Genomic DNA, 24,751 nt, shown 5'->3' with positions numbered 1-24,751 from the left:
AGACTTAAAGACAGAGCATAGAGGTGTTTCTTATGACACACCGGGGTTGAGAGCAAAAAAATCAAAAGTGAGTTGTGATTAGTAAAACGGAAGGGACATATTTTGTTACAGAAGTTAATTAATGAATTCAACAAAGAAGAGAAGGGATAGAGATGAGAGCAAAAGGATTCAAGAGCTTTATCACATTAAAGAAGATACCTTAACCAGTCCTAGCCAGATAACTTCAAAGGCAATACTACAAACGATTGGGCGAATGTTCCGTCCTAAGCTGAGAACCAACCACAGCATCATGCCCTGATGAGTTTACGAAACATACAATATTAAAATGGCATTAAATAGATGGATGAAAAAGGCAGAATGAGTGTCAAATAAGAAATAGATTTGATAGGAGCCAAGCGTAAAGGATGAAACAAAACACTGGAATAAGAAATCGAAGAGGTATATCTTCTTAGAGAAGTATATTGGCGATGTAATTAAATAGAATAGACTGTGTAAAAAAGGTGCCAGGGTTGAGAAGGTAAGAAACCAGTTTTTTAGCTATAACAATAGTATTGCAGATTCAAGCTCTTCTAGAGTCACGTGGCGTGCATCATCCCGCTACCTAGAGATAGGATCGAGAAATATTTTTAGAAATAAACAAAGTTTTATTTGTAGGCATCACTGTACGTGGAGCCAATAACACAAACCATGATGTCAAAGGTGAGCCCACAAAGACCATCTTTACTAGGTCCTTTTTTCTACATATGTGTGATTGTACTGATTTTGAGCTAAGTAATTTTGTCTTCACGTTTTCGTTCGGAGACTCTTCAGGAGGGTGATGAGAGGCTTAAATGTGAATCTGGCAGATATTCAGCACACCTAAAGTTATGTGTAAGTAGCTTTTTTTGCTGCCTTAGCCCACTCTAGATTCACATGCAGCACATATATCATGCAGTAGTATTACTGCATTGTGTAGGGGACTATGAAAACAGTCTGACCTCCTTTAACTTGTCATTGAGATTGTACAGTTACATAACAGTGTTAACTGAATTCATGTTTCAATGGCTATGTTGCTGCTGTACGAAAACATCATTAATGGAGGGCTTACCAATGTGGAGTAACAGCAATTTCAAATGCTGCTTTTAGAGTTAAGTATTACAATGATCACTTTAAGCAATTTATGTACAGATTTCATGAGCCCTCCCATAACTATATTTAAGTTGCTGTAGGAACTGCTTGTGAAGGTTATATCTTTTTTCTCTCCTTCCAAACATCTGCTTACCACTGGCACCCTATTATGTAGGCTGTAAATGGAGATAAGTATACTCTTACATATGGATGGGCTAGTTTACTGTTGAGCAAATCAATGAGTTATTGAATGTGATTTATTTTGTGTGTCATTTGTTCTTCAGACCCATTGTTTTTACACCAATGAATAAAACACACACATGTTGCTCTATAAAATGTGCATGTTGTTGGCTAGCTTGCTTCTTTAAGCATGACTATACAAACTAGTGGCAAATTTAGATGTTCAAATTCTAAGACTTGAAGAGCTTAAGTTCTAACTTTTGAGTTCTGGGTTCTCATCATCAATAGTTGTTAAAATTGGCAGCCCCCACCTTTTTGTTGCGACATTGTTATAAATACCATAGTTGTTGAACATGGTAGTCCTATGTAAGACTATGAACCTATTGATGACCAGATATGTGATTGATTTAGCTGTAAAGAGTAAGCAAATGTCCTGCACAACTTCAATGATAGTAGGTTAAAGGTTTTAGCATTTTGTATTTAATCTGAAAGCAAACATATTTATGCCTGTTGTTGTCCATGATGTGGAAATGTCATCAACATCTAATTGAAATAGCTCTCACTCGTGGGAAATCACAGGTTAACAACTCTGTCTCCACATGTTCTTCTCCGTGATGTACCACTAGTGAATATGGATTTGAATGTCCCACTGTCAAATGTCCTGAGCCAACTGTGAGAGTATGTGTAGAACTTTACTTGTTTAAGTAAAACATAGATGTGGTATTGTCTGTCTGTATTGGGACTATTCTTCCGTGTGTCAGACTTTAAAATACTTTTAGGGGTACACCATCTTAAATTCTAAGACGTTTATATGTTTGATTACCTTGATTGGTGCACAATCACATTGAATTTGTAATATGATCAGATGTCCAACACAATGTGTGATGCATTTGTGTTATTGCCACTATGGGGGCAGGCTGTGTGAATATTCTGCTTATCGTAAATTTATTAGGTGTCAATCATTTTAATTTCCTTTTGCATCCTGTTTGTGACAACCACTAGACCTTCCACTCCCCTAGTGTCCATGAGCGCTGTTTTTTACAATGTCTCATGTAGATATGTTGCATATTTAGTTGTGCATGTGGTATCAGGTCAATGACTGGCTGGCTTTTCTTTTGCTGCTCCCATTTTGCTGCTCCCATTGCGGTGCCCTGAAAACGGGCACCACATTGGGAAAGCAAAAGCAGTTCCAGCATGACATTGGACTTTGAAGTCCATGCCATGCTGGAACTGTGCCCCCCTGAATGCATCCCCATGGTTGAAGGGGCATGGGGGCCCTGTAGGGCCCAATTTGTTTCCCCACCACCAGCCTTTTCATGGCATGCTCACCGCCATGACAGGGGTGGCAGTGGGGAAACTCGTAATAAGCTCGGCGGACCAAGGCGGTCCCACCTTGCATATTGCATACTCCCTCCGCTGCACCACCGCCAGAGTCCGAATGCCGCCTCGTACTATGGTGGCTGCAGGACTGCCACTGCTGCGCCCCCGTGAGTCTGGCGGTCTAATAAGGCTCTTTGTAACTATGATGCATTGTTGTGAGTGAAATGGTGCTTCGGAATAGGAAGGTCTACTCTATGCTCTTTCTTGATTTGGTGGGCCTCTTTGAGACCTGTCATTCATTTGCAGTCCTACTATAGTTCTTGAAATCTGCTTAGACTTGTTTATTCTTTCAGGTCAATTGTTAACCACTGTTCCACAAACCTTTTCATCAGTGAATGCCAATGACCCTTTATTGTACCTCTGGCTTAAATCAAGATAAATCATAGCCATGTGTGTGTGCATAAGATTTTGTCTGTGCAGTGGAGGGTTCACTGTTTCCTGACCGCTCAGCCCTCCACAGGGCTTGGTCGCCCCACTCACTGCTGCCGCTCCTGCCTGCCTTGCCCCCTCCTGCCTGCAGATTCCTTCGCTCGCTGCCCGCTGCTCCTGGGAATTTCCCGCTGCTCCTGGGAATTTCCCGCTGCCCGCTGCTTCTTGGAATTTCCCACCGCCGCCTCCCTGCGGCCCCGCCCCCCTGTGATTCCATTCGCCGCCCCGCTCCCGCCACCCAGCTGCTCCTCCCTCCCGGCTCCTTACTTATGACGCCCCCAGAGCGACCGCGCAGCGGGAGCGCCGATTGAGCGCCGAAGGTGCGCCAAAGGTAAGCCCGTCTGCACCCGTCCGTGCCTGGCCCGCGCCCAGCGCCAGGACCCCTGGCCCTCCCCGCCGAGGCAAGACGACCCGACTGACCTACGACGCCGCCACTCTCAACGCACTCAATGCCGGCCGGACCCAAGCCTGCTGCCGAGCCACCCCGAGACGCACCCACGGACCCTTCACCTGCTGCACCTGCAAGTTCACCTGCCTCCCAACCTGCCCCGCACCCGCCAAGACAAACACCAGCAGCAACCACCTCAAGTGCATCCTGATCAACACCCGCTCCGTCCACAGACGCGCCGTGGAACTCTGGAACCTCCTCGACGCATCACCGGACGTCGCCTTCCTCACGGAAACCTGGATGAATGCCTCCTCTGCACCCGACATCGCCATCGCCATCCCGGACGGGTACAAGATCATCAGGAGGGACCGCATCAACCAGACCGGAGGTGGCATCGCCATCGTCCACAGGAACACCATCCGCATCACGACCGACGCCAACGACTCCTTCGCCGCAGCTGAACATCTCCACTTCCAGATTCACACCGACCCTAAGACGACCCTCAGAGGCACCCTCGTCTACAGACCCCCGGGACCACGCACACAATTCAGCGAAGACATCACAGACTTCATCAGCCCGCACGCCCTCCCCTCCACGGACTACATCCTCCTCGGGGACCTCAACTTCCACCTGGAGAACAACAAGGACCGCAACACCACCGCCCTGCTGGAAAACCTCGCCAACCTCGGACTCAAGCAACTGGTCAACACCCCCACCCACTACGCCGGCCACACGCTTGATCCCGTCTTCTCTTCCAGCAAGTACATCACCTTCAGCCACGCCACCGGAGTCCACTGGACCGACCACAGCTGCGTCCACTTCAGCTTCAAAAGATCCACGACCCTCCACCACCCGCAACAGGTACCGCACAGGAATTGGAGCAAGATCACCGCAGACCAGCTCACCACCTCCCTCAGCCAGAGCCCACCCGCCAACACAACGGACCCCAACGAAGCAGCCCGCAACTTCACACAGTGGCTGACCGCCTGCGCCGACGACCTCGCGCCACTAAAGAACCCTCCCAGCAGACCCAGAAGCAAGAAGGCATCCTGGTTCACCGACGACCTCAAGAAATCCAAGAAGACCTGCCGCACCCTCGAGAAAGCCTGGCTCCTCGACCGGACCACCGACAACATGACCGCCCTCAAACACGCTACCCGCAAGCACCACCAGCTCATCCGCACCACCAAGAAGAAATCCCTGAAGGAACGACTGGACAACAACGCCCACGACAGCAAAGAGCTCTTCACTATCGTCAAGGAGTTCTCCAGCACCGGCACCAACGACATCACTCTGTCACAAGACCTCTGCGACTCCCTCACCTCGTTCTTCCACCGCAAGATCGCCGACATCCACAACAGCTTCGGCGCCTCACCCACGCACCCAACCGTCGAACCAACGCCCCCACCGCCACCCTTCGCACCTGGACCACGGTGACCACCGAAGACACAGCCCGCACGATGAACACCATCCACTCCGGATCACCGACCGACCCCTGCCCACACCACGTCTTCAACAAGGCCGACTCCACCATCGCACCCCAACTCCGGAACATCATCAACGCCTCCTTCAACACCGCCACCTTCCCGGAGAGCTGGAAGCACGCCGAGATCAGCGCCCTCCTGAAGAAACCTACAGCGGACCCCACCGATCTGAAAAACCTCCGCCCCATCTCGCTCCTCCCTTTTCCTGCTAAAGTCATCGAGAAGATCATCAACAGACAGCTGACCGCCTTCCTCGAGACGAACGGATCCCTCGACCCCTCGCAGTCCGGCTTCAGAGCCAACCACAGCACCGAGACCGCCCTCATCGCAGCCACCGACGACATCCGGACCCTGCTCGACAAGGGGGAAACAGTGGCCCTCATCCTCCTGGACCTCTCCGCTGCGTTCGACACAGTCTGCCACCGCACCCTAGTCCAGCGCCTCAGCAACATCGGTATCCAAGAGAAGGCACTGGAGTGGATCATCTCGTTCCTCGCCGGAAGAACACAAAGAGTCCGCCTCCCCCTGTTTCGCTCCGAGGCCACCAAAGTCATCTGCGGCGTCCCGCAAGGATCTTCACTCAGCCCCACCCTCTTCAACATCTACATGAAACCTCTCGCAGCCATCGCACGCCAGCACAACCTCAACATCATCTCTTACGCCGACGACACCCAGCTGATCCTCTCCCTCACCAGAGACCCCGACACCGCCAGAACCTGCCTACACGAAGGGATGAAAGACGTCGCCGAGTGGATGAAGGACAGCCGCCTGAAACTGAACTTGGACAAGACGGAAGTCCTCATCCTGGGATCTTCGCCCTCCGCCTGGGACGACTCCTGGTGGCCCCCAGCCCTGGGCACCGCACCCAAGCCAACCGACCACGCACGCAACCTGGGCATCATCCTGAACCCCTCCCTCTCGATGACCAGACAAGTCAACGCCGTCTCCTCATCGTGCTTCAACACCCTGCGTATGCTTCGCAAGATCTTCCGCTGGATCCCGACCGAGACCAGGAAGACTGTCATCCAGGCACTCGTCACCAGCCGACTGGACTACGGAAACGCCCTCTACGCCGGAACCACAGCCAAGCTACAGAAAAGACTCCAGCGCATCCAGAACGCCTCCGCCCGACTCATCCTGAATGTCCCCCGACGCAGCCACATCTCCAGCCACCTGAGGAACCTGCACTGGCTCCCCGTCGACAAGAGGATCACATTCTGGCTCCTCACCCACGCACACAAGTCTCTCCACGACCTGGGCCCCAAGTACCTCAACGACCGCCTGACCTTCTACACGCCCACCCGCCAGCTACGTCCACCAGCCTCGCCCTCACAGCCGTACCACGCATCCGAAGAGCCACCGCCGGAGGAAGATCCTTCTCTTACCTGGCTGCCAAGACTTGGAACTCCCTCCCCATCCACCTTCGGCTGACCCAGGACCATCTCGCCTTCAGGAAACAACTCAAGACCTGGCTGTTCGAGCAGTAGCATACCCCTCCCCCCAAGTGCCTTGAGACCCTCCCGGGTGAGTAGTGCGCTATACAAATGGCATGATTGATTGATTGATTTCCTCTGTTTGCTGAGTCTATAGAAGACTTGTGCTTAGCATTAGGAACTGGTTTTCTTTCTAATATACCACCTTATGCTCTTCTGGTAGATGATGCACAAGCTACTCTATGTCCTCTCAATAGTGATGCCAGTACTAATTAAGTAGGGCATTTGAGCTTGTTATCCCTTTCTGGCAGAGGGCCTGAGGATGATGATTATTTTGCATCCTGACTTCTCCTGTTCCTTTTGCAACAGTACCCATGCATATCACCTGCTCTCTTCACCACAGTGTATTATACAACCAAATCACAGACCCATTGAGAGACTCACACTCATGCACCCACTCACAGATCAACTCAGACACTCATGCACCTCTCACAGACCCACTCAGACACTCATGTACCCACTCACAGACCCACTAAGAGCCTCTCACACGTTCTCACAGACCCACTCAGATACTCATCCAGCCACTCACAAACCCACTCAGACGAATAAGTAACTTACCATCGGCAATGCCTTATCTGGTACAGACTAGATCTAGTCGCAGATTCCTTACCTTAGAATTATCTCCAGACGTCTCCATCAGATACTCATGATTCCATCCAGAGACTTATGCACCCACTTACAGATCCACTCAGAGACTCACGCACCCACTGACTGACCCACTCAGACACTAACTCGCCAAATCACAGACCCACTCAGACACTGACACACCCACTCAGAGATCCACACAGGTACTCACACACCCATATAGACACTCACACACCCACTCACAAAACCACTCAGAGACCGATGCAGCAACTCATAGAAACACTAACCTACCTATTCAGCCAAAGGAGGTGGGAGCCATCCGGGAAAGCGGGGCCTTCAGGCTCCCTCCCCGGTCCCCAACAAGAGGCCATGCAAAAACTACAAAGGCCTGCCCCGGCGGATGGGGTCCCTGGGGCAATTTCGGCCCTGGGAGGGGGGCTGCGCAGGCCCCCGGTGCAGAAATCGGGCTGGAGGGGGGCACATGGCCCCTCCTGCTTTATTTTATAAAAATTTAAAAAATGGGTCAGGCCCCAGGGGATGGGATCCCAGGGGTTCAAATAGGCCAAGGGAAGGGGGGGGGGGCACGCAGCCCCCCCTCCTTCAAAAACCAAAAAATCAAAAGCCGGCAACTCTCTGGAGGTCCACCTCCTTTACTACTCTGCAACCGTGCCTCCTGGCGCTCTCTTGGTTGAGGGATGAAGTTCCCTTCACTGCTGATGGTGTTTACGGGCCAAGTAGCCCACCTGTTACCTCCTTTAAGCCTTTAAGCCCCACACTTGCTGAGAGGTGGTCGCAGGCCATGCTCCTTTCTCCACCACTCTGCAAACGCACCTCTCGGCACACTGCTGGTGGGGGGATGAGGTCCACTTGCCTCCTGAGGGCATTAGGACTAAAGTGGACTTCATCCTCCAAGCAGCAGTGCGCCAGGAGGTGCGTTTGCAGAGTGGTGGAGAAAGGGGGCGTGGCCTCTGACCACCTCTCAGCAATCCAGCTGTGTGGGACTTACTGAAGGTAACAGGAGGGCTACTTGGCCCCAAAAGACCCTCAAGAGCCAAGGAGACTTCATCCCCCAAAGAGTAGTGCGCCTTGAAGCGTATTTACAGAGTAGAGGAGAAAGAGGGCATGGTCGCTGAAAACTTGCTGGAGGTAACAGGAGGAATTCCTGGGAGCACTATGCAAATGTGACTGTAATAGCATTTAATAAACCTTAGAAATTAACTTGAAAAAACAAAGGTTACAAGGACGTTATAGTTAGCAAATAGAATTTTAAAAAAAACTTGCACATTCAAAAAAAAGCCAAAGGTTACAGGGATGTTATAGATAGGGTCAGATTTTACAAAACCAGAGAAATACTGCCATTATAGTTACCTGAGTTAACTATGACTCGTACCCCCGCAATGCACTGCTTAAGACCTCACATATTACATCCCTCATTACATGGTCGGTGACATCACTGATGACATCTCAAATGACATCACTCATGACATCAGTGATGACATCATCCACAGCATCTCTGACGTACCCACTCACACCCCTATAGAATCTTTTATACACCCACTGCCACTCCCACACAACCATTCACAAACACATTCACTGAGCCATAGCACTACTTACACACCCACTCACTGATTCATAGATCTAAACACACATCCACTCGCTCACCCATACTGCCACTCATACACCCACTCACTCACTAATACAGCCATTGACATATCCACTCATACACCCATACAGGCACTCACACACTGAGTCAGCCATAGAACTACTCTCACACCTAGACACTCACCCACACATTCAATCACAGTCACTTATTCACCCAAACAGTTACACACACACCCACTTACTTACTCATACAAATAGTAACGCATACTCACTCACTTATACAGTTAGTGACAGAAGCACGCACTCATCCATATAGCCACTCTCATATTCACTCACTCACCCATGCAGTCACTCATATACCCGTCATTCACCTATAATGCCTTTCACATACCTAGTTACTCACCAATACTGACACATGCACTCAATCACCGACACATCTATACAGACACTCACTTTCCCATACAGCTTCTGAGACACACACACAGTACCCCATACAGCCCCTGACTCACCCACCAACTCATCCATACAGGTAGTCACACACCTCATCACCCAGACACACAGATACCCAGACAATCATAGAGGTAGTCAGACAACCAATCAATCACCTATATAGCCATTCATATACCCACTAACCCACTCATACACCCACTTAGACATCAACCAACAGATAGACTCATATACACAACCAGTCACTATACATTCACTGAGACACCTAATCACTCACGTATACAGTTAGTTATGCACCCACTGAGTCATCCATACAGACACTCATACACCCACTGATTCACCAATACACATTAGTATATATATTTAACACTCATAAACTTTTAAAAAACTGTCACTGGATGATGCTATTACTGATGTCATCAGTGATGTCATGTGAGATGTCATCAGTGATGTCACTGACCATGTCAAGAGTGATGTAATATGTGAGGTCCTAAGCAGTGCTTTGCGGGGGCGCAAGCATTGGTTTTAATGGGCCGGTACTCACCAGTACTGAGTACTGGCACTTCTGAATTTTTTTGCCGTCAGTATCAGCACTTCTCTGAAGCCAGGAAGAGTACCAGTACCCTGATCCACAGCACGGCAGGCGCAGGTTAGGTTTCTCTTCCAGTGTGGGGCAGATACCGCTCTGCTTCCGAGGAGCATGTAATTAACCGAGCCGTGAAGTAACCTATTGCAGAGTTGCTGGTAAGGATTTCAGCAGCACACATTTGAATGTCCCCAAACTGCAGGGGTTTGAAAGGGCTGTGTCACACTGTGATTAACAGGACAGGGTCTCTAGACGCACACTGCACTGTCAATCAGATGCGCAGCGACCATTCGGGTGAAAGTGCCATCATGGCTTTCAAGATGTGTAATGAGTTCATCTGTTTTATTGACATAAACGCATTTCTCGTGTGTTTTGATATGTGCTGCAACTGGTACAGAAGTCTTTATGTATGATCATATCTTGTCATTAGCACAACCTCTAGCCCTGCCCACACCTCTATTTTAATGAGTACCTGCTCTTATTTTTTACCATTTAAAGCACTGGGCGCAAGGTATAGTTAACTCAGGTAACCATAACAGCTGAATTTCTCTGTTTTTGTATGAGTAAAATCTGACCCTAACTAAAACATGCCTGTGCCCTTTGTTTTTTGTGTGAATATATATAAATATATATCTGTATATAAGACAAATAGATGCAAAAACGAAATGCACATTCATTAGTTGCTTGTTTTCAACTATTTGTTGAAAACGTCCACAAAGCAACAGTAGTTCTTGTGATAAGACCACATGAAGAGGATACAATAATACTTACACAGTGTTGCTTTACACAGAGTCCTCATTTCTGTAAAACTTTCACAACTCATTTTTCTCCATCCTCCAGACTGCGTGTGCAGAGCTGCACATGTATTTAGTAGTTCTTCACTGACATCCTCTTCAGTCCAATTCGTAAAAGTTACTTCTGATTTGTCAAACCATTTGAAAGAATTATCTAAAATGGATAAACGTTATTTAGAATATAATTAGTGCTCAATGGACTAAATTAACCGTTTGTACCTGGTAGGTGTCTTCAAAAATATTATATAAATGATGCACTTTTGTGTAACGAGGCTGCTAATAGTACATGCTGTGTGCCCCTTGGGCAGTTGACCAACTGCAACTATCTTTTTTAATTTGGGCAACAGTCCTTGGACACATGACTACAAGCCTACAACCTCGTTTTTGCTCCTCTAAACTCTCAACAGTGAGGCCTCACAGGTAATGTGTCTACTATAAAATGAAACGCCCACTCATTTCAAACATCAATGACCTCGAACTAAAAAGCATGCACGTTAAAGTGAGACCTGCTCTGCCTGCAAAACAAAAATTTCAGAAGCAGCTCACTTTTGCTTTCCATTAAGCAAGAGCTAGAGATCGATCTGAATACGGTAAACAACAGTAAGACTACAAAGTGTAGCATAAACACCAGTTAACTGTATATAAATCATTTGTTAGTTGCTTCTTTTAAAGTCTGGCATTACACAATAGCTTTTGATTTTTACTAAAATTAAATAAATAATATACTTAACTGTAGGGAGGAGTCATGGGCAATGTAAGTGCACATGTTGGTTTGGTTGGTTGAACCGACAAGCACACTTAGATTTCGCCAGCCCAGCTGTGCTGTACAGCCGGGTGGAGAAAAGGCACAGACTCTCTATGCCTGAGTAAGCGTTAAAACAGCCCGCTCACGCCAATCCAGTCACTTCTCTCATACTGGGTAATAGCATGAGAGCAGCGTCTGAGTTGGGAGCAGAGTCTGGGAGCCTGTGCTGTGTGGCCACTTTGCCACTGGATTCAAGCAAGCCGGGCTGAAGATGAGTGTATTGCCAGAAACCGGTCCTCGGAAGCTTGTTTCCGGTCCAGGGAAGGCATGGCATGGCAGTTCGGGCTGGACTGTTACCATGAGGCAGAGGGTCAGACTGATTTGCATATAGCCATGTCTGAACTGGGGTGGCAGAGTGGGCTAAAGAACTGTGATGGATCAAACCCAGATCTTTTGACTGGGTGTGAGTGCTTGATTGGTTCGGATGCTCCGTCCATCACCACCCCCTTTTGTACCGCGTGTGGCCGCTGAGAGCAGAGGAGCACCGAGGCGGCCGGCAGCGCAACCAGGAGCATCAGCAGCAGGTAAGTGTTTTTTTTAATTATTATTTCTGTTGCCAGCAGCCCCCATTGCATAAGGCACTGGGTCAGATATAGTGATGAGGGGATGACAGATGCCCAACACTTGAGCTGTCAAACCAAAACAAGCTTTGGTACAGTCAAAAGGCTTCCGGCCAAGCCAGTCTCTGCACACCACACAGTTCACTCCAGGGCATACCAGGGTAGAGACTGGAGAAAACACAGCTTGGCGGTCCATGCCATTATATGGCGCTGTGCTGCTCAACACGCAGTTCAGTGGTAAGGGACTCTCGCATTCAGCTCCAGTACAGATAATTCGCCCAAAAACAGCGACAGGAGTGTGGCATGTGTACCTCGTTCTCCCAGGAAGTGCCACTGCAGGGTAGCCCTAATAATAGCGGTGGATGGTGCAGGATTCTTCGTTCTTCGGCGCTCGAGGAGAGCACCAGAAAGACACAGCTGCCATCTCTGCAGTTAGCCACACCCCCTTACACACCCATGTTAAATAGGGTTCAATGCTGGTGTTGGTACAAATTCTCATGTGTGCCTCGACAGTTGGCTATCTACCACCTACTGCAGTCTCTCTTCCAGGTAGCCAGCTAGAAAAGTGTTCTTCAAAGAAAGAGAGCTAGCTGTCACTCTGCTGGGAAAAGTACACAAATCTTCCCATCCCAGTCTTAGGTAGGTGTTATGAATGTATCTTATCCAGGTGATAGTTAGACATCAAGTTTCAGGCAGTCAGCAAGGACAGCCCTATTGAGTAAGGACTGACTCTTTGACCAAATTCTACGCCACAAAGAAGAGAGGTTGCAATTTTATAAAATCATTAATCTACCCAATCCCAACCTCTGAATGGCATATGAAGGAGCTAGTAATTTTAGTGACAGATAATAGCCTTTTAATAAAATCATTCTCAATTGTTTCCAAAATCACCTGATTGCTAATTAACAACACCCCAGTGCCATGGTAAGCAACAGCACAACATTTGGCTTTATAAATGGCAGTGAGTTCCCTAATGGGCTTCTGACCTAGTCTACGAACAAAGTTGAGGACAGCCTCTAGAGCTTTGGAAAAGGCAACAACTTTACTGGACTTCAAAGGACCCCACGCTAGATGCATGTCAAAAGGCATTCCAAGATAGGAAAAAGAGGACAGTACTGACCTTATTGCTGTTTACTACAAAGGCAGTGCTATCTTTTTTCCTTGCACCAACGATCATTACATGTGTTTTGGCCTGGTTGCCCTTAGGTCTAGGCTGGTCATGAACTGACAGAAACGGCCCAGCAAGCTCTGTAGACCGATTGCTGTACTGACTATTAGGACAGTATTGTCAGGGTAGATTAACATGGGAATCTGCTCTAATCTATAATAGCTCTTACACCAGACCATTTACATACAGTGGACACAGCCCTGGCATACCCCACTAGCAAGACTAAAGGCTGTTGTTGTCTCACGCTGGCAGTGACGTAGTCGTGAAGCTCCCTTAGAAAATTTACAATATACTGGTCAAACTCCATGTCTGTCATGATGCGCCACAGTTTGAACCTGTTAACAGAGTCAAAAGCGGATCTCCGGTCCACAAATGCCAGGTACAGCTTATTAACAAGTGCAATTTAAGAGACTGCTCCACTATTCCTAAGTCGGGACAGAAGCCAAATTGAACCTCTGAAAGTATGTTATGTTCATTAGCCCTTGTCTGTAGGCGGTTCAGCAAAATTCGTCCCATGATCTTGGTGGTCGAATTGATCAATGAGAAGAGGCAGTAACATTGCGGTCGCCATTTTTTTAGGTCTCGCCTACGCAGTGCGCTGCTTAGGAGGGACCTCTGGGCATTGCACTGTTTCCAATGAGTACTCATGCATGCAGAGCATTTGCCTTGCGGGAGTGATGGAACGAGGTGGAAAAACGAAATTTTGTATACCCCTCGTGAAATCATTTCCTCATAACTGTAACTTTTATTAATTGCATGATGTGGAAAATATTAACCAAAATAGTATAGAATGCACACACAAATACACGTGGGAATACTAATCTGCTTGTATGGCAAGGATATAACAAACTAATTAATGTTGTTGTTGTGATGTGAAATAATGCAAAGCTTCAAAATAAGTAAAAGCAGCATAAATGTGCTTTTTGTACATGTATTTGTGGCAGAAACCGAAGGATAAGTGAGTATGAATTGCGTAAATGTCGCTAATTTGCTAGGTAATAATTAACAGAGAAACCTTAGTATGGGGGAGGTAAACAGAAGGGCTATAGTTCCATATTTAACATCTATTTGTGTTTGTTTCTATGATAGTTCACATTTTTGCTCGTGAGGCCTACCAGAAAAATTGAGCCACTCGATTACTGTGGCCATAAGAGAAATACGCATGCGCGAATAAAGCCGAGAATGAAAGCTGACTGTGCCTGAACAGCGAGGTTCAAGGCCACCATGCCCTGAGAATACAGATGACTGCCAACAATTGTGGATGTCACTATTGTATAACGTGGGAATATGTTTGAATCTATCAATTTGAGAACGTGACTAGGCCGGACATTTTCTTAAACAAAGGACTCTTTAAATTTTAGCTGACACAACGGAAGGCGAATATTGAAAAGATGAGGTGATGCTCATCTACCCCAAATTGTCCAATCAGGATTCAAGTTTATGCTGTTAGTTACTTTTGTAGATAGATTAAGTTAGTGAAAAGGTATAAAAAGTGCTGATTTTACTTGATAAAAAACTCCTCTTCAATTTCCTCCAGAGATGCTGTCGGAATGCTGATTTTCCTGAGATGTAAGACTCTGAATAATTTTCTATTTCTCTTTGAATGAGGTCTGAGCTTTAGATGAGGTTATTAGTCAGGGAAGTTAGGAGAAAATGAATTTTGGGAACTATCTGTCTTTTGCTAATACTTGTATTCTGAAACAATAATGTCTTTTTCTGAACTTTGAAATAAATAAATATAACTGTTTTTGAAATAAAACGTTACTTCTTGAAAGTCATTATGAATAAAGAAATAAATAAAGTGAATAAACTTTTAGACATGCAAAATTTTGCTTTTAATCAAAAATTAGATAAATGGAGAATAAAGCTGGTCTTGTATTTTCCTACGCCTAATTTTTTACTAGCAGATTCGTCGACCATAATGGTGGCGTGTCTAAATAAATGTTTTGTTAATACTAACTTATTTAAACTGTAGGTGTAAATAGTATAAATATCTAGTTTTAGTTTAGACACTCCACTATGATACAGCAGCTCTCCTTTGATTCTCACCGATCCATGAAGTAGGATGGAAGCGTTTTATGAGTAACTCGCGGTGTTATGTGCCCCACTGACGAGTAGATGTATGATTTTGTACTTCAGGGAAAGGTGACATGGTTTTAGAAATTATTTCCGGAGTAGCGCTGCATCAGGAGCAAGCAGCGGCGCCATCTGTTTGCAATAATTGTGCCTTGCTGCTTTCTCCCGCACAGCAAATGCTCTGCATACACGAGTACTCGTTAACTTGCGGACCGCGCTTGTCTTTCAGTGCTTGTTTTTAAAGCCAAAGCGGTCTTTCAAACTGGCCAGTAGATGGCAGTGTTGTTTTTTTTGGGAGGGAAGCATAAGCTCGCATTGGAAGTATCCTCTCAGGCACACATATCACTTTCCTTATTGCTATGGGCCACGAAGCCCAGCCCTCTGTAATGTGCTGACAGTTTCACTTTCAGGTCCCTGCCGCTCGGGTCTGATTATTACATGTGACTTCCGGGGCTCTTAGATCCCCTTTGCCAGATCGATGCGTTGCAATGGTGGGAAGAAGAGAGGGCGGAGAAGTAAGTAAGCATTGGCAAAAACATGTTAGCCTTGTGGTCCAAGAGCACACAATTTATCAGGGAAGCTGTGATTTATCCTCGTTTGACTGGGTTTCAGTGGTAGAACGGTAATCGTGTCAAACTGAATCCTTTTTCTTTCTGCCCACCTTCGGGAGTGATCCCACTGGGAGCAGCAAGTGCTGGTGTATAAAATAACTGCAAAATGATGCAGTAACATAAAACATTGTAACTATCTGCATGAAAGGCAAAAGAATAAGTGGCATGGGACAAACTCTTGAGCGGGCTGGCAGCAAAGGCAATATTAAAAACTTTGGTCAGGAGTGGGGCACACAGTGAGGTTTTGGCCTTGAATATATCCGAAGGGATTCGATCTGGGCAAGGGGCTCGCCCAACTGGGTAGCCTGCTACTGCCAACAAAACCTTGCTTAATTCGATCACTGGTTCAGCAGGAAACATCATCGCGAGCGCGAGCAGAGTTCAGAAGGCTCCTGAGGCAAAATAGCCGGGAGAAGTCATTGTGATATTTCTTTTTAAACGTGTGGTGTAATACTGTGTTTTTAACTATTACCTGCCATTCTCACGTGCTGCTCTCTTCGTGAAGCGGATTTAAGCGCTCACGAGCAATCTATCTTCACTTGCTGCCACTGCGAGGGGTTGATTGCGGCCACGCCCACCACCCTTAGGCCCGCCCCCAACACTGACTCTTAAACGCGCTGAAACGCGAGCGCGAGCAGAGTTCAGAAGGCTCCTGAGGCAAAATAGCCGGGAGAAGTCATTGTGATATTTCTTTTTAAACGTGTGGTGTAATACTGTGTTTTTAACTATTACCTGCCATTCTCACGTGCTGCTCTCTTCGTGAAGCGGATTTAAGCGCTCACGAGCAATCTATCTTCACTTGCTGCCACTGCGAGGGGTTGATTGCGGCCACGCCCACCACCCTTAGGCCACGCCCCCCATCTCTCACAATATAAACATGTGCGTACCCCGGAGGCGCAGCGGGCGCGCCGTTTGCGCGCCGAAGGCGCGCCTAAGGCAAGCCCGTCTGCGCCCGTCTGCGACCAGACTGCGACCGCGGCCGGCCATGCTGCCCGGGAGGTTAGGAAGATGGGCCGGATTACTTGGTCACCCTCAGAACTGTGGGCGCTTAATACGGATGGAAGCTGCAAGGATCACATGATGATGCTGGGGTCTAGGTCTTCACCGAAGACTTGTGAGCGCTGCGGGTTTTCATTAGGGGCCTATGGCGATGTGTTACCTGGAAAAACAGCAGTGCTTAGGACAGTGTGTTTTAAAGCAGCCCTTTTAAACTGCAGATCATTGCCTAAGCACGCGGATGACATCTGGTCGCTCCTAGAGGATCACGAGTGGGACGCTCTGTTCCTAACAGAGACCTGGCTTCGGGAGGATAACTTGACGGCTATTGCATTAGCCGTCCCTAAGGGGTACAAAATGTGTTTTGCTAATCGAGGTGAGGGCAAGACAGGGGGAGGTGTAGCGGTGATAGTTAAGGCAGCTTTCACGCTTACCTCATCAACCCCTTTCCAGATAGCAGGAGCGGAAGGAATACATTTTGGTATCCAGCTAGGTCCTCAGGTCACACTGGCTGGGTTACTAGTTTATCGTCCCCCGGGTGGCTCCACTGCCAGCTTGGAATCTTTACTGGACACGGTTGTGCAGAGTTCACTCTTACACCCTCACTTCCTCCTACTAGGGGACTTTAATGTTCACGTGGATAAGGATAAATGCTCTCTAGCGGAAACATTACGGTCCACACTGTTGACTGCTAGTCTGACGTTGTGTAATGAGGGTCCTACTCATAGAGCAGGCCATACGCTAGATCTAATCTTCAGCAATGGGAACACTGTAAAAGCAAAACCGGCTATTCCACTGACTTGGTCAGATCATTTTCTTGTGCCTTTCTCGGTGGAAATAGATACGCCCAGGCCAGCTAGGTCCAAATGCACTTATATTAAAAGGCATTGGAGTAAGCTAACCCCTTCAGCCATGGGCCCGGTTCTGGACCTGAATAAACCTGTGTTAACTACGGATAGCAATACTAACGTGCTAATATTTAACAACTGGATTAAGAACATGATGGACTCAGTAGCCCCCGCTAAACGCGTAATTTCACATAGGGAGTCTCCATCGGCCCCTTGGTTCTCGGGTGATCTCAGAGCTGAAAAGAAGGTATGCAAAAAACTAGAGAGGTTATGGAGAGTAAGATATGAAGACGCAGAAAGGGACCTGTATAAAGCTGCACTAAAAAATCTACAAAAGGCAGTGAGAAAGGCTAAGAAAGCCTACTTCGCTACCAGTATCCGAGAAGCAGAGCACTCAAGCAAGGAAGTTTTTAAAGTGGTGCAATCTTTTTTTAAACCCACTTGTATAGAAAGAGAGGTTTCCCCATCCTTGGCACTGTGTACCAGCATTTCGGAGTTCTTTGAGTGCAAGATACAAAAAGTGTACGACTCCTTTGGCCCGGAGGTCAGGACGGAGAGATCGGACACTGTAGTAAAAACTGGGCCAGTAGTAGTGTTTGAGCAGTTCCATCTGATTGACCTTGACGCAGTCATTAAGGAGCTCCAAAAATGTAAATCGGGGGCTCCTGATGACCCCTGCCCGCCAAAACTCTGGAAATCTATCACTGATTTCGTGGCCCCCACTCTGCAGTCTATTTGGAATGGATCCATCACCTCGGGATCATTCCCGGACGCCTGGAAGCATGCCACTCTCCTTCCACTGAAAAAAAAAGCAAATGGAGACCCGCTGGATTTGAGCAACCTACGGCCAATCTCTCTCCTAGCAGCCCCCGGGAAAATGCTGGAGAAGTTAATACAGCGTCAGTTGAATACGTTCATAGAAGAAAATGCTGTCCTACATGAGACGCAATCGGGCTTTAGACCGGGCTTTAGCACGGAGACGGCTCTGATTGAAGTAGCGGAATCAGTGAGGTGGTCAATGGATGCCGGGGAATCAGCTATGCTGGTTCTCCTGGATCTATCGGCCGCCTTTGATTCGGTAGATCATGTTAGGCTCATCCAGCGGCTGGCTGAGATAGGGATAAAAGATCAAGCATTGAGCTGGATTCAGTCGTACCTATCACTAAGAACACAGAAGGTGGCATTAGATCAGATTGTCTCAAAACCCTCCAAGTTGAAATGTGGTGTTCCCCAGGGGTCGGCACTAAGCCCGCTACTATTTAATGTTTATTTGGCTCCTCTGTTCACACTTATTTCAAACTGGGGGGTCAAAGCAATCTCATATGCTGATGACACCCAGCTGGTGTTTCCATACTCGGAGGTGTCGGAAGAGGCCTTTGCGACTTTTAAGGGATGCCTCCGAGATGTGGCCAGATGGATGAACGCCAATAAACTTAAATTGAATACTGAGAAGACCGAGGTTATCTTCTTTGGCAAGGGGTTGCCCCCCCCTGCAGAACTTTGGTGGCCGGTGGAAATGGGAACACCTCCGTCACCGAGCCAGAGCGCGAAAAATTTGGGAGTCCGATGGGATAGCAACCTCTCCTTCGCTTCCCATATTCAGCAGGTTGCTGGTTGCTGTCTCACCAAGTTGAGAAATCTACGCAAGATCTTGAGACTACTACCAGTAGAGTGCCGTAAAATGGTGGTCCATGCTACAATAACATCGAGGCTGGACTACGCAAACGGACTCTATCTCGGCCTCCCACGGTATCTAATCCAGCGCCTTCAGACGGTACAGAATGCGGCTGCGAGACTGCTGAGGTGCATTCCTTTCAAACACTCTGTCTCTCCGCATCTACGGGCAATGCACTGGCTCCCAGTGGCCAGCCGGGTCAAGTTCAAAACCCTGACGCTGGCCTTTAGGTCCCTGTTTGGCACTTGCCCTAACTACCTGAAAGTTAGACTCCCCAGGTATCACCAGTCTCGGTCCCTCCGCTCCAACGGGCAGGTGAAGATTGTGATCCCACGAGTGCGAAGGGCACGGCTGGGCGGAAGAACGTTCTCGGCCAATGTGGCGGGGCTATGGAACTCTCTTCCTTCCGCTCTCCAACAGGCCCCCTCAGAAGCCTGTTTTAAACGACTGCTGAAAACCTGGCTTTTCACTCCACAACGTTAAGTATGCCACATGACTTCTACGGCCGTTCTGTTCTTATAGCGCCGGGATACCTCCTTGTGAGGCAACTGTTCGCGCTCTATAAAACTCTTTATTATTATTATTATTATCAGGGGGGCATAAGGGTGTAGGAAACCCCTGAGGGTGACAAGTGTGGGCTAATAGGGGTATGGTCTGATGAGGAAATATTCTCCAAGTCAGGGTCAGCATAGAGCTTCGTAAAATGCATAACCCAAGTATCTGGAGGAATCACAGTGCCAATACCATCTTCTTTAATGGTCTCACAATAATTATGATGTACTTGTGCACAAAATAGTTTGCTGTCTCTTTGCTCACTTGCTAGCAGTAGGGAGGAATAGGCTTCTTCTCTAGTAGTGTTCTTTCTCACTCTAAGGGCGTTTTGGTACAGGGTCCTACAGCTTCGAACCACATTCTGATCTCTGGGTATCTTCTTCTGGCAGTTAACAACTGGTTATGTACCTTGATACAAACTGAGTTGAACCACTTGGCAGGCCGCCTGCTACTTGATTTAATTGGGACCAAAAACAAGTCATAAGCCACACCACAGATCCTGTTGAAGCTATTAAGAAGCTCAATACCACAGCCCTGCTTATAATCCTCAACTAAGCACTTCAAGAAGTCAGGAAGTGAGGCCAGCAGATGTGTAAAAAGGTAGTTTCATCTACCTTCAACCAGATCTTAATCACCACATGATTCCTAGAGAATGACGAAGGGAAGGATTTGATTGCAATAGGCATTTTGGCAAAGAGGGAAGAATGCAATGAGAGAGCTGAGAGTCTGTGGTTACTAAGTGGCGAGTCAGTGAGACTATAATTCAGCATCCCTCAATATCCGTGAAAAAAGGATAAAAACGATATGGCACTATACCCACATAGGTGGGCATTGTGACGCTTCTAGCTCCAGAAGCATCCTGCGGGACCAACCTGGACACAATTGTAGGCCTGTCCTGGCTAAGACCTCTTACTCTTCCCAAGGAGACATCAGCCGGACTGCCTGGGGCCCTGGACTGCGCAGATGGATCCCTGTAAGTAGTACTGCCTATAGGACTACATAGCAGTGAACATGCAGAGCGATGCACCAGCAAGATGTCCCTCAGGTTAGCCAATGCTTCCTCCACCTTCTCCAAGCAGATCAAAATTGGCTCCAACGCATCCAATGCACTGGTGCATGAGGACATTACACTCCTATACACTTTCCCAGGTAAGCCAGATAAAGTCTCCTGAACATACTTTAAAGCTATAGAGCTAGGTTCCAAGTTTAAAACAGGGGCTGGGGTGAACTTTGCAGATGGGGGGCCAGGGCATTGTCTCTTAGACTTGACCCCCCTTTCCACCCTCTTCTTCAGGCTCCCTAGACTTTTTATCTTCCCTATGTTAGTCAGGCAAGGCAATGATTGATCCCTTCAGAGAATGGTCACGAAACTCTGAGGCCACGGTGACTTCTGGAACATTTGTGCCAGGAGGGGTGATCAAAGCTTCATTGCTCATAGTTAGTATGGGTGAGTCAATGTTCAGGGCTGACATGTTGGCTGACGTATTGAGCTCAAGGGGATCCCATAATTGATCAGGTGCTAGCTCATGCAGGCATGACAGGTACAGATGCTGTTCGGTGAGATCAGTTTCCCTGCTGATGACCCCCATGGTTCTGGTTTTGTAGGAGCAGCCCTCCATTTCCCCACGATGAACCAGCACAAAGTAGACCAGCAATTGATAGGTCAGTAAAAGACAAGGTGCAAATAAGTAGAGATAGAAAGCGTAGTGCTCAAAGTAAATGCTCAGTACCTTGGGTGGCAGATAAAAGGGGGGTTGGTCCAGCACAGCCTCCTCCGGTCGATGACGGGCGCAGAAGAGCCCCCTTTGGCATGGGCTTTGCTCAGGCGCGTCCCATGCAGTGTGAGGCCAAGCCCCATTTTCTGCGTATTAGAAGTGGCCCTGCCTCTACCTTAGCTGATGCAGTGCCTCCAGGCGTGGTGAGTTGTGGTGTCGGTGGTCCAAAGGACTTGCAGCGCTCGTGATGGTCTGATCCCCCTCATGGAAATCACACAAATGTCCTGCCAATCAATCAGTTGTAAATCTCCCTAAGTCTGGTTGCAAGAAACCATGTTGAGAGTGTAAAAGGAAAGCTGGTATGGGACAGCTACTTAGATACTTACAACAACCACAGTAATGACCAAGAGATATGGGGATAATCTGAGAGATTAGGAAAAGAGAGAACTAAGACATGAGGGATGAATCCAGAACAAATGATGGAAATAAACATTCACCGGTTACACTCTAATATATTCACAATTTCAAAGTAGTTAAAAAACTAAATCAATAAAACATATTAGTTAAAATTAATTAATTTCAGTTTTCAAAAATATCTCAAGAATTCAGCAGGAGAAACCTTTATGCCTTAAGATGACTATACAATTTGCCATTTACATTTTACTTCTTTGCCGCAATTAGGTAGCACCTCCAAATTGTAGTTTTTGAGCTCTTTCACCAATGCAAAAACACAACACAAAATATATAATTGCCTAAACCAACACTAAAACCTCCCTCTCTATGCAGTCTCTTTGGTTTTGCTATATGAGTTTTGGCAGATGGCTAATACAGTAGCGAACTGCACCTAAAAACCTAGGGTCTCAGTCAACCCTTGTTTTCAAACGATGCTGACAGGGTCTCTCATTACAGACAAACATAACAGAACAAGAAAGTAAAACAGAGCAGAAACCAACAACCTCCTCAAGAATCCCATAGCCGGCCCAAATTGACTGAGCAACATCTGACCCATCTCCCTGCTTCCCTGTCCAGCCAAATTGATTGAGAAGGCTATCAACAAACATCTCACAACCCTCCTCGAACTTCACCATCTTCTAAACAACACTCAATCAGGATTCAGAAAGAGCCATAGCACCAAAACAGTACTCAATGCGGCCACTTAATGACATTCGAATCATCCTGGACCGCGGAGAAACAGTGGCACTCATTCTGCTCGACCTCTCTGCGGCCTTCGACACTGTCTCCCAGAACACCCTCATCTGAAGATTCCCAGAGATTGTCATACAAGGACCAGCTCTCAAATGGATCGGTTTCATCCTTACGGGAAGAACTCAAAGGGTAAGGGTGCCACGCTTCAAGTCAGAGACCAAGAAATTGATATGCAGAGTCCCACAAGGGTCGCCCCTCAGCGCCACCCATTTCAACATACACATGACACTGCTTGCCAACATCATTCGATCACAAGACATCACCGTCATCTCCTACGCTGATGACACCAAACTCATCCTTTCCGTGACAGACAAAACAACCATCGTCAGAACCAACTTTACCAACTGCATGACCATAGTAGAGACTGGAGGTGAACTAACTGCATGCAGCTCAACTTCAACAAGACAGAAATACTGGTCTTCAGGAACAAGACCTCCCCATGGGACTCCACCTAGTGGCCATTAGAGCTAGGACCAACACCCACACCCACAGACCACACAAGAAATCTAGGAATCATCCTAGATTTCAAGCTCCACATTACGGATCAAGTCAACGCAGTGTGCAGCTCCTGCTTCTACTTCCTACACATGCTGTGAAAAATATTCAAATGGCTGTCTCAGAACATCAGAAGGACCATCACACAAGCACTCATCACCAGCAGGTTGGACTACGCCAACACTCTTTATGCCAGATCTCCAAACAACTCCTACATAGACTCCAGACCATCTAGAACACTGCTGCAAGACTCATACTTGACCTCCCACGCTATACCCATATCACAACGAACCTCAGAAATATTTACCGGTTCCCCAGTCACAAGCACAGCCATTTCAAACTTCACACGCACACATACAAAGTCCCACACAACACAGGACCATAATACCCAAAGAGCTGCATACACTTTCACCAATCCACCAGACACCTACGCTCTACCTCACTCTCACTCACACACATCCTCTGCATCCGCAAAAGCAAAACTGGAGGTGGCTCGTTCTCCTACATCACACCCAAGATATGGAACAACCTCCCTCAACACATCAGAGCCTCCTCCTCACTTCTTGAGGTCTGCAAGAAGCTGAAGACCTGGCTCATCGTATTAGCACCTTGGGGACCACAAACCTACACACCTGCCCAAGCACCTGGATACCCTCTCGGGTGATTAGTGAGCTCTACAAATCCATATAACAAGAAGTAATAAAAACAAAGCCTTGTACTGTTAGACTATTATTTACTTTTTCTATAAATAAATACATTTGAACATAAAAAAATGACTTATGCACTTGATGAAACGAAAATTGTAAGAAAATCATATTAGCAAAAGTGAAATGCACACTTACCATCTGTGTCAAAAAAGATTCCAAGAAAGACCTCCTCTGGCCCTTGCCATTCCTTTTGAAATGTTTCAGTTATAAATTTGTTTTCCTCCTCATTATTGATACTGATGACGTCAGCACCAGAAACTATATGACAAAAAAGAAACATGAGACAAATTCTGTTAGATTTCTATATTCGAATGTATGGTCAATGTATCCCACACTTTTAGCAATCACTGAACTGTAGTCATTATTGTAAGAATAGGATCTTCAGACTTTGATCCAAGATATAAAATTTCAGAATCAGAAGCCGGAGAAAGTCAAATAAGCAAATGTGTCCTCAGGGTTCACCCTGAAAAACAGCTTATGTGGACGTTTGACCTTTGCCCAAACATAAATAATCCTCATCAGGCCAAGGATCTGGACCTGTGGGCACTGTTTCAGACCATAAAGTGACAGGGAAAAAAACATAAGTTGTACATCTCCAATGAGCTGGCTGTCCATGCTCGCTAATCGCAGATGCACATTTTTTTTGCACTAGCACATTATTAGCCAGCTGGGTTCGAAAATGCCACTTTTTGGCTCTCAAGTGTAGTGTTTTATTATTGCCCCATTAAGACGAAGTCCAGGCCTGTATCATATACAGTGGGAGTGACCTGTAACACTGTCAGTCTCAATGAGGCCAAAGGTAAATGGCCATTGGCTGTATTACTAGTCTTGCACTGTTGACCACGTGACTTAAAAGGGCCTG

The 24,751-nt window shown here is 47.1% G+C and overlaps 1 protein-coding gene across 1 annotated transcript in view; it reads right to left on the bottom strand.

The window, feature by feature from the left end:
• CD302 (CD302 molecule) overlaps positions 1–24,751 on the bottom strand; it is a 229,296-nt gene that overhangs the window by 53,851 nt on the left and 150,694 nt on the right. The window contains exons 3-4 of the mRNA XM_078681679.1: positions 24,025–24,147; positions 10,453–10,629 (exon numbers count right to left, since the gene is read on the bottom strand). Of these exons, the coding sequence (XP_078537805.1) occupies positions 10,453–10,629; positions 24,025–24,147 (300 nt within the window). The remainder of the gene's footprint in view (positions 1–10,452; positions 10,630–24,024; positions 24,148–24,751) is intronic.

This window comes from Lissotriton helveticus, chromosome 3_1 (genome assembly GCF_964261635.1).
Source record: "Lissotriton helveticus chromosome 3_1, aLisHel1.1, whole genome shotgun sequence".
Classification (NCBI taxonomy): domain Eukaryota; kingdom Metazoa; phylum Chordata; class Amphibia; order Caudata; family Salamandridae; genus Lissotriton; species Lissotriton helveticus.
This window is presented reverse-complemented; position numbering and strand designations above follow the sequence as displayed.